Source organism: Humulus lupulus, chromosome 3 (genome assembly GCF_963169125.1).
Source record: "Humulus lupulus chromosome 3, drHumLupu1.1, whole genome shotgun sequence".
Classification (NCBI taxonomy): domain Eukaryota; kingdom Viridiplantae; phylum Streptophyta; class Magnoliopsida; order Rosales; family Cannabaceae; genus Humulus; species Humulus lupulus.
The window spans coordinates 62,279,227-62,290,885 of NC_084795.1; the positions used below are offsets into that span (position 1 = coordinate 62,279,227).

General features: G+C 36.2%; 1 protein-coding gene across 1 annotated transcript; it reads left to right on the plus strand.

Annotated features, from left to right (window-relative positions):
- The first annotated feature begins 9,674 nt into the window (after positions 1-9,674).
- On the plus strand, positions 9,675-11,420 carry LOC133824237 (uncharacterized). Its single transcript, XM_062257103.1, has one exon. It carries the CDS (start codon positions 9,675-9,677, stop codon positions 11,418-11,420), a length of 1,746 nt encoding a protein of 581 aa, XP_062113087.1.
- Positions 11,421-11,659: the final 239 nt, after the last annotated feature.

Genomic DNA, 11,659 nt, shown 5'->3' on the forward strand with positions numbered 1-11,659 from the left:
TGAGGATTGTAGTTAAGCTCGGGAGCGTCTTGGGGAATTATTGAAGGATCGTATTTAGAGGTGGGGGCTCTGACTACTCTTTTGAACCTATGTTTTGATAACTAGATTACTTTAGCCATATTCCAATATTTTAGTTTGCAAAATTATAAATATAACGTGAGATTTGTACTGGACTATTCTGAGGGGTATGTTACTTTGGTGACGTGCCTAGTATTTATTTATATATATTATATACATGTTTTGATTTTTGGTTTATAAAATGGGGCCATTAGGTTGCCCAAATTTTTAAAAATACAATGGAATATGCTCTTATAATTATATTTTCCAGCTTTGGTTGAATGAATGAGAACCTTCTTCGATATGCTTGTACATATTACTTATATGCACCTAGTTTATGTGACATCATAATGGGTAGATCAGATGGTGGGTTGTTGCGCCTGTAAGTGTAAAGACCTATAACCTGTACAAGGTTTTTATTTTTGATATACACACTAGGGTTGTGGTCAGATCGACATACTAGACCAGACAGTCGGAGCCTATGATGATAGATTAGCTAGGGAATTAGCGGGATAAATTATATGTACTTGGAGGTTGTTAGTTGCATACAATCATTTATTGGTTCTCTGCTTTATTTTATACGATGGTTGTATATAGATTTAAAGAATAACCATGTAGAGTTGTAATGGTAAAGATAGAGAATCTTGAGTTTAGTTTTTTCCTTACCGGGCTTTGTAAGCTCACCTCATTTTTCTTCCTTCTAGGAAGTACTCTGCTTGAGATTGATGGATACCAAGAAAGATGAGGATCCGAATTTTGGATTTTATCCAAGCTTAGTCAAATCTAGTTTTTATTTAAAAGTATTATGTTCAATAAGAAGTGTATGGCTTAGGAATAATTTTCGATTCTATTCAGATCTATGAATTAGAATTTAGCTATATTATTTAGTTTTTGGAGCTTATGGATGTTGAGTATATTTTATTAATTTATAACTTATTAAATTTAATTATTTAGGGATCCCTTGCTGTGGGAATATTAATTTTCAACATAAGTATCATAAGAGTGATCCTAATCTATTTTTTATAATTTTGTATACAATTATATGAGTTATTATGTTGATTACCAAATTTATATTTTATTATAAATGTTAAGGATTATTTTTAAACAATAGTCGAAGTTGAACATTCGACCACCTAAATTATAAATATTACATATTTGTTACGGCCTAAAATTCCGATCGTAACAATAACAATAGTATTACGGGCTGTTGCATCAATATTGAACTTAGTTTGCCCATTGTAGAAAATTTACGCTTGGAACCAATTCTCAATCCCATGTTTCTCATCATCTCCTTAAATAATTTATATGTTTCATACTTAGCTCTTCATTCCCCAATTGTTGAAACTTAGCAATCTCAGCTAGATAAACTTTGAACCTAATATTAAAATACTCCCAATTTCAAATTGAAATGAAAAATATTATGCACAAGAAACCACAGAGATAGTAACATTAATTTTAAGGGTGTGTTTGGACTGTGTAATTACTATAGTAGTAATTATATATCTTAATAATTACACTATTATTTAAAATATAAAATGCGTTTGGATGTCAATTGGTAATTACTTATAAAATTATATTGTCATATTTGACAAAATAATTAGTAATTACATAGAAAAAGAATATTGTGTAATAATACTATTTAAAATTGATAATTTTTAGTAATTACACAGTCTAATTACACACAATTCTTATGAGGGGCTATGAGAATTGGAGATGTAATTGTGACATCTCAATTAATTTCAATTACATAATTATCATGTAATTACATGATCATACAAACACGCCAATTTAAATAATTACTTCGAATTACATTCAATTCTAATTATACGGTAGCTTTCTAAACGCATAAAATAACCAACGAGCAAAAGTAAAATGAAAATGATTAAAAAGACAGCATGGAAAACCATGATTGTTGTAGAACCAATAGAAAAAAAAACATAATAAATAAATATAAATTAATAAGAAGTTAAAGACATTCTGATAAACGACAATAAACTGAAAAACGCCAGTATAGTCAAAATACGACATCAACTTGAGAGAATAGTAAATTCCTTGGTAAAAGTCTTTTTTATTATTTTTTTTTTCTTTTTTAAATTCTTTAAAAAGCAATGTAGGGTATGTTTAAAAACTCATTATTAATTCAGATCAACTAGTGTCCTGCAAAGCAATAATTCTATTGAATTTCATTAATTAACAAAAAAAAATGATGCAACTCAAGCGAAGCCAATTATCTATGTGCATACACGCCCAAACTTATGTCTAAAGCTTGATCGACAATACTTTTTATTCAATGATGAATTCATGATATCTATTTATTTTCATAATTCGCATTTAATTTTTTTTATTTATATAAATTTGAATTATACTTTTTGTTTCAAATTTGAATTCCTTGTCCCATCCTGTAAAATCCCGGTTTTGAAGGATTTGTTTCTATTTTTAGTTTATTGGCATTTTTGGTTTTAGTCAAAATTAATATTGTATTTATTGATTAAAACCTATTTATTGTGTAATATTCTCTGCTGTAAATGTCTCTTTCCGTATATAGAATAAATCTGGAATTATCTTGGAAATATTCTTGTCATTTATTCTTTTTGTCTCGGTTAGGAAAGTCTGGGTATCTTTTGTTTCAGCAGAATCCGGTTCTGTCAAAACAGATGGATATTTACCTTATTTAGAATTATCTTGTGCATCAAGTAATCAATGGTGAATATTCTTTATTTATGCTTTTGTTTTTCTATAAAAGCTTCTAACCTAGACGATTAGGTTATCACTTCAGAGATTGATTTCATATTTTGTTGAAGTGCCGTTTTCATGTGTAGAGAGCTTTTGTCCTAGAGCTCTTTGTTTTGTTTTTCTGTTTTTCTTGCATATATTTGTTAACTGTTTTGCAGGTAAAACTCTCAAGGACACTTTGTTTAAGAGCTTCGGGAGAAGCTTGTAGTGTGAGTCACTTTTCGGGATGATTAGAGACCAGAAGTTGAAGGGAGTTCAAGTTTCTGAGTCATTTGGAAGTGTTATTAGGAAGTGTCAAATTGCTGGGATTGCGACAATTTAAAGAGGGAGTCTTTAAGATTGTATAAGTCAATTGGTGATTGTAATTTGAATAATTCTTATCTAATAAACTTCATTCTCTGGGCGTGGCCCCGTGGATTAGTAACAATCTGCAAAGGTTGTTGATACCACGTAAAAATTCGTGTGTCCTTTATTTTTACGTTTCTGATTAAGTAATTATGTTTACACATATCATACATCTGTTTAAGCATTTCCGCAATCTGTTAAAACGTGTTTTTACATACATCCTTGGATTAATTATTTGAATTAACCAATTAATTTAATCCAAATAAGAGAATTTCAATTGGTATCAGAGCGGTTCACTAAACTCTTAGTGAGATCTTGTGGTTATTTTTCGTTTGATTTGTTTTGTGTGAAATGTCTTTCTTTGCAGAAGGAAGTTCGGTATCTCGACCTCCATTGCTAAATGACTCGAACTATCCATATTGGAAAGTTAGGATGAGAGCCTTCATAAAAGCTCAAGATGAGAAAGCATGGAGAGCAATTTTGTCTGGATGGTCACCTCCTACTGGAAAAGGTGAAGATGGAAGCACAATTGTAAAATCTGAACTTGTTTGGGATACAGAAGAAGAAAAATTATCTAGCTATAATAATAAAGCTCTTCACGCCATATTCAATGGTGTTGGAGAAAGTTTTATAAAGCTTGTTTCCACTTGCACCTCTGCTAAAGAAGCCTGGACAATCCTTCAAACTCAATTTGAAGGAACAGCTGATGTCAAGAGATCTCGATTCATTATGCTTCAAACTAGGTTTGATGATCTCAGAATGTCTGATTCTGAGACTTTAACTGAATTCTATGAAAGACTTTCTGATATTGCTAATGAATATTTTTCCTTGGGTGAGAAACTTGATGATTCTGTACTTGTTAGGAAAATTGTTAGAGTTCTACCTGACAGGTTTAATGTGAAGCTCACAGCAATGGAAGAGGCAAAAGATTTCAGCAACATGAAGGTGGAAGAGTTGATGGGATCACTACGAACTTTTGAGCTTAACCAAAAGATTCGTCAAAAGGACAAACCTAAACCATCAAAAGAAAAAGAAAAAACGATTGCTTTCAAAAGCACGGAGATGGAGACTCCTGATGAGGGAGATGGTGATAATGAAATGGCTTTGCTCTCAAAAAATTTCCAAAAATACATGAAAAAGATTGGGAATAGGCAAACCATTGGAAAGGCTCCTAGAGGTAATTTCTCTTTCTCTAAACCCTCTTTCTCTAACAAAAAGGGTATTCAGTGCAGGGAATGTGAAGGCTTTGGGCACATCCAGGCTGAATGTGCAAACACTCTCAAAAAGAACAAGAAAGGTATGATCGTTACATGGAGTGACGAAGACTCGGATAACAGTGAAGAGGAAAAAGAGAACGTTGCGTTCACAACCAGCGTTTCTGAGTCAACATTGAGAGAGGCCAAAATGGTGTGCCTAAACAATTGCACCAAAGGTGAAAGCTCGGATAGTGATGAATCCGATCTAAATGATGAGTCTTTAGGAGAAGCATACAAAGAATTGTATGAATCATGGGAGAAATTGTGTTCTGAGAATCGATCATTGGTTAGTAAGAACAAAGAACTTTCTGCTGAGATTAAAATACTTGTTGATCAAAATGAATTGCTTGAAAATGATATTAATTCGAAAATTAATGAAATAAGCAGATTGACAAAAGATCTTGAAAATCTCAATAAGAATGTTAGAATGCTTAACCCTGGATCTACTGTTTTTGAGGAAATTCAGAATGCAGGTCAACAAGGGCACATAGGACTTGGAGCCTCAAGTTCTCAAAAAGTGCAAAAAACTGTGTTTGTTTCTGCAGGGTTATTGGCACCTGAAAGTTCTGCTCCCACAGGTATAGTGTCTGACTCAACAGAAAACAAACCTGTTGGTACAGAAAAAAGGTTCACTGGTCGTAAGAAAAAAGGTAAGAATACTGTGTTTATTCCCACATGTCACTTCTGTGGGAGAAAGGGACATATTAGACCAAGATGTTTCACTCTCATGAATTTTGCTGAAAACAAATACTTTGAAAAATTGAATTATTTCAAAGAAAACATGAAAGTGAAAAGATCTAAATCAAAAAATGTTTGGATTGAAAAGAAAAAATGTTTTGCTGGAATGTGTGATGATAGACTTCCTTCGTCTTACTTATGGTATTTTGACAGTGGTTGTTCTAGACATATGGCAGGTAACAAGACAATTCTCACTGACTTAAGACCTATGCATTGTGGATCAGCCACGTTCGGTAATGGTATTGAAGGTAATGTTCTTGGAATAGGTACTCTTGATTTTGATGGGTTACCTAGAATTAAAGGAATTTTACTTGTTGAAGGACTTAAGGCTAATCTTCTTAGCATTAGCCAAATTTGTGACCAAGGCTTCACGGTCAACTTTGATAAAGAAAATTGTGTTGTAGTAAATCAAGATGGTGAGGAAATTCTTGAAGGGTACAGGTCTAGAGACAATTGTTATACCATGTTACCCTCTTTCATGTGTTATTCTGCCTTAGGTAACAATACTGATGTGTGGCATGCTAAACTTGGGCATATAAACTTTAAACTGTTGAAAAAGTTGTCTCATGCAGGGATTGTTCGTGGCTTACCTAGTTTGGGTAAGGAAACTGAAGGCAAATGCAAAGAATGCCAACTTGGTAAGCAACTAAAAAGCACTCATAAAAGTGTCTCCGACATTAATACTTCGAAAGTGCTAGAATTGCTTCACATGGATCAAATGGGTCCAATTCAAGTTGAAAGCTTGAATGGTAAGAGGTATATATTTGTGTGTGTAGATGATTTTTCTAGATACACATGGGTTGAATTTTTAAGGGAAAAATCAGATACGTTTGATGCGTTTAAAACCTTGTGTACTAAGTTGCAGGTTGAAAAAGATTGCACAATTGAACAAATTTTGCGAATACGTAGCGATCATGGAAAGGAGTTTGAGAACTCGGTCTATGATGAATTTTGTAAGGCTGCAGGTATAACTCATGAGTTCTCAGCTCCTAAAACTCCTCAACAGAATGGCGTAGTGGAAAGGAAGAATCGTACCCTGCAAGAAATGGCTAGGGTAATGTTGAATAGCAAGAAACTAACTAAGAGGCTATGGGCTGAAGCCATTAGTACTACTTGCTATATCATAAATCATGTCTTTCTTCGTCCAGGTACCTCTAAAACCTCATATGAAATTTGGAAAGGTAAAAAACCTAGTGTTGCTTATTTTCATGTGTTTGGATGTGCTTGTTACATTTTGAGAGAAAGAGAACATCTGGGAAAATTTGATAACAAAAGTGATGAGGGTGTATTTCTTGGGTATTCCACTAATAGTAAGGCTTATCGTGTGTATAACATGAGAACCCAAACTGTTATGGAGTCAATTAATGTTGTTATTGATGATGTTCGAGATTTCTCTGAATTTTCTACAGAAGAAGAAATTGACAGGTTTGTGGACGAATCCGTTGAGCAAGTTGACGGTGAACCTGTTCATGACCTTGCTGTGGGAACCTCCGGAACATCTGTTTCTACAGATCCTGAGTCTGATGACACAGATACTGAACAGACAGAAAAAAGGTTTCCAGGTATTATATCTGATGAGATTCGAAAAGAACCCTCTAGCAGAGTCAAACTGAACCATCCATCAGATTTAATTCTGGGGGATCCTAAAGACAGCATGGTGACACGAAAAAGGTTTAGTAATGTTTCTCGTTTTGCTTGTTTTTTATCCAATTTTGAGCCTAAAAATGTGAAAGAGGCATTAACTGATGCTAATTGGATTGAGGCTATGCAGGAAGAATTGGAGCAATTTTTTAGAAATAAAGTGTGGAATCTTGTGCCCCGTCCACTTGACACAAATATTATTGGTACTAAATGGATCGTTAAAAATAAATCTGATGAATTTGGTACTATCATAAGAAATAAGGCAAGATTGGTGGCACAAGGATACACACAAGTGGAAGGGATAGATTTTGATGAAACATTTGCCCCAGTTGCAAGACTGGAATCTATACGTTTGTTACTCTCTATTGCTTGTTTGATTGGTTTCAGGTTGTTTCAAATGGATGTGAAATCCGCATTCTTGAATGGTGTTTTAAATGAGGAGGTTTATGTTGAACAACCTAAAGGGTTTGAAGACCCTCATGCACCTGACCATGTCTACAAGCTAGACAAAGCTCTTTATGGGCTCAAGCAGGCACCAAGGGCATGGTATGAGAAACTTACAAATTTCTTGGTGTCACATGGGTACAAAAGGGGAGGAGTTGACAAAACATTGTTCATCAAGACTGTTGATTCACATATCATAATTGCTCAAATCTATGTGGATGACATTGTTCTTGGCTCTACCTCTGAGTCAGAAGTTGAAAAATTTGTGGAACAAATGAAAGTCGAGTTTGAAATGAGTATGGTGGGTGAACTAACATTTTTTCTAGGTCTGCAGGTAAAGAAAATGGAGGAAGGCACTTTTGTGAGTCAAAGCAAATATGCAAAGAATTTGGTCAAGAAATTTGGTCTTGAAAGCTCAAAATTTGCAAAAACACCAATGAGCACCACAACTAAACTCACAAAAGATGAGAATGGTGTCAAAGTTGATCCTACACTCTATAGGAGTATGATTGGTAGTTTGCTTTATCTCACTGCTAGTAGACCTGACTTGTGTTATAGTGTTGGTGTGTGTGCCAGGTACCAAGGGAATCCAATGGAATCTCATGTGAAGGCTGTGAAAAGAATAATTAGATATGTTCATGGAACAACTGATTATGGGCTTTGGTACACCAAAGAAACTAATCCCACTCTTGTGTGTTTTAGTGATGCAGATTGGGCTGGCAACACCGATGATCGAAAGAGTACTAGTGGGGGATGTTTCTATCTAGGGAACAATTTGGTGTCATGGCACAGCAAAAAACAAAACTCGATCTCCCTCTCCACTGCTGAGGCAGAATACATTGCTGCTGGAAGTTGTTGTGCTAAACTCTTATGGATGAAACAAATGCTGAAAGACTATGGGTTTGATCTTGACACCTTAACTGTTTTTTGTGATAACACAAGTGCTATCAACATTTCAAAAAATCTGGTACAACACTCTAGGACTAAGCACATTGATATTCGACACCATTTCATAAGAGAATTAGTTGAGAATAAAACTCTTGTGCTTGAGTATATTGAAACTGAAAAACAACTTGCAGATATTTTCACCAAGGCCTTGGATTCGGTTAGGTTTGACTTCCTCAGAAAATCCTTGGGAGTTTGTCTTGTTTAAAGTATTGGTTCTTGGTTGCTGGCACGAACTTAGAATCTGTTCAAACATTTTGAGAATCTGTGTGTATGTCTTAGAATAAATTATCCTGTGTTGTATGAATTCCTGATTTGCTTGCCTAGAGTAAAATCAAATAGCAATCCCTTCGTAGTATATTTCTGTGAATCAAGCATTGTTTTATGTGACAGTGGTGTTTAGTGTTTCACAATTTCAGGCTCCTATGAATGAATAGAGCTACCTTCCTAGTGTGTGAAAGCCATCTTTGAGTAAGTTGGAACTTTGTAATTCGGAGTTATAAAGAGGATACTCTACCATAGAAAAGGGCTACCACTAGGGTAAGTGTGAGAGCGTCTTCATAGGGTACAAAATTTAGAAAGAGACTTTCTGTCAAATTGGGCAATGTTCCCTTGCTACACTCTCACACACATATGCTTGAAGTTGTGATTCACCGAATTTTTTAAAAAAAAAAAAAGGGGGAAAAAGAAAAATTTATAATAAATGTTCACATAGTGTTTGATTCATTTTGAAATATGCTTAGTAAATGGATTGTGCTTGATTTGTGTTCAGGTATTGCTCAAGAGTTCATCTTCACAAGGTTTCTTATTTTAAGGTTCTCATACTCACATGATTCTCTCATTGATTGTTCAGATTATTTGTCACGTGCCCATAATTCCAGTTGTATTCTATTACATTTAAAAAAAAAAAAATATATATATATATATATAAAAAAAAAAGGAAATATGGGGGAATTGTCTTGACCGAATCTTGGTTTTATGAATATTGCTTTTATGAGTTTCTTTTCAATATACCAAGTTATTCAAGATTTTTTCTTCTTGTCATCTCTCGTGAATTAATTGAGAATATTGTGTTGCTTAAAGTCTTTGATGTGGTTTCCTTTTTTTGAAATCGTATGGATAGGGTTTGATCTCTCTTATTGTGTCATGATCTTCACCATTAAATTCGGTTTCCTTTTGTGTTCCTCTATTGTTGTAATTTTGAAATAAAAAAGGGAAAGCAAATTGTAAAGGAAGGGAACAAGGAGATCGTGTGCCATGATGAGGATATTTGGTCTTAATAAGAAAATTTTTTGAAAAAAGGAAACATCTCTTCCTTGTCAGATTTGAGCAGTTATTTCAGAGAGATGTGACAGATTTTTGGGCAATTAACCGTCCATTTTGAGTAATGGAAAGATCACATTCGGTTTGGTCCTTTATATAAGGGTTTCTTCCTCTTGTCTCTCTCACACGATTTCTCTAACTCTTCTTCATCTTCTGGCTGTTATTTCTTGTTTTATTTGAGTTACAGATACCATGGTGAGGACCAGAGGAGCACACTCAAAGAAAACTCCATCCAATCTCTCAAATCCTCTGTCTAAAACACCTGTAAGCACAGCCGTGCCGTCTTCCTCTGCTCTTCCCAAGTCCGTCTCGACGCCTAGTTCATCTGCGGGGACAAAGCCCAAAATGAAGCCACGTAAGCAGACAACTCCGGTTCTCACGGTGACCCCTTTGGTGTTCCCCGATGTTGATGCTGCTGTCCCTGTGTTGTCACCACCACCTAAAGGGGTGGTGACCGAAAAGGAATCTGTTATTCCTTCTTCTCAGAGCGCTCTAATAAAAAAGACTAGGGCATCCGAAAAAGGGTCTGTCGAACCCTCTCCACCAAAGAAGTCGTCTCTCCCACCGAAGACAAATGCCAAAGGTTTTTTGAAGAGGAAAACGCCCTCCGATTCGACTGTCTCTCCTTTATCCTCGGTCAAGAAACGTCTCAAGGACAACCCACCATCACCGTCCACTTCTGAGGCAGATGAAGAAGAGGAAACAGTGGCTGAAGAATCCACAGAAGATATCCCAGAGAAAGTGGCCTCTGACAAAGAGCTGTCTCAGGAACCTGAAGAATCAGCCACCGACTCTGAGCCAAGGGAAGAGGAAGATGTTGCGTCGTCTGATCCAGATGTGGACACAGTCTCAAGCCCTGTCGCCGCTGTTCCCAGTTCTGTGGTAACAAAACCCTCATCCAAGGGAAAAGGCAAGAAACCCATCTCTCGGTCTGGTTCTCCTCTTACTAAGTCAGTGGTAAAATTTCAACCTCACTCTTATTCCTTCTGTTATAATGATAATGAACGAGATATGATATTGTATGCCCATCGTAAGTTCCTTCCTGAGAGGAATTTTGTTCTTAGTGATCATAGGTCCTTTGGAGTTCTCATCTTGCTTCAAACCCGTGAGTGGGTTGGGTCCTTGGTGAAGCTTTCTGGCTATGTGGAGCGTGTTGTGAAGGAGTTTTATGCCAATCTTACCAATGATGTGCTTGATCCAAAGTCCCCTCACTTCGAAAAGGTTTATGTCCGCGGACAATGGTACTCCTTCGCTCCTAAAGATATTGCAATCGCCCTCCAAATTCCGATTGCAACTGTTGAAGACCAAGCTGCTGAAACACTTGATCGCGATGAAGTGTTGTCCGAGCTCGTGGGACAACGCATGCAGTGGTCCCCCAACACTGTTCTGCTGGTCACCAACCTGACAAATATGTATGCTGTGCTCCACAAGTTTGCCACTTCAAACTGGAAGCCTACATCTCACACTAACACCATTTCTTTTGACCTGGCCGCATTCCTCTATAAAGTTGGCACAGGCATAGAAGTTGATCTGGCGAAACACATTTTTGATCAAATTGTTGGTTTTCGCAGGGGTAATCGTAAATCTCTTAATTTGCCCTTTCCCCATCTCATTTATAAAATTCTTAGCATGCAGAATAATGTCATCAAACTGGAGACCGAAGACTTGGTCCTTGCCACGACTGCCGTTTCATTCCGATCAGGTGGCCCTTTAAATGAGACTGGCGAAGCACCAAGCGCCAAGAAAGTGAAGCCTCAGTCCCTCAATTTCGTATCTGAGGACCTGCCCCCTGATTCTGTCCCATCAGTTTCACCTGCTGTGGCTACAGAATTGGCGTTCCTTCGTTCTGGTATGGCTGATCTTCACACAAAGTTTGCTATCATCCAGCAGTCCATTCAAGACCTACTGATGCTTGCCACCCGTGCTTCAAATTCTTGATCTCTGTTTTTAATTTTATTTGTTTATTTTGTCATACAACATTGGTCTTTTGGGGTCTTTTCTGTTTTTCGTTGGTACTTTGACAGACAAATAGGGGGAGAAGCACTCCTGGTTTATTTTGTGAACATCAAACTCTGGACCCTCTACTTTTTGAGGGGGAGTTTTTTATGATTACTTGTTTTTGATTACTTGTGCTCACTTGTGCTTTTTCGCAGGGGGAGTTTTATTTGGTAATCACT

Bases quoted from the DNA above. Each gene is read 5' to 3' on its own strand.
- LOC133824237 (XM_062257103.1), top strand. From the start codon at position 9,675: ATGGTGAGGACCAGAGGAGCACACTCAAAGAAAACTCCATCCAATCTC.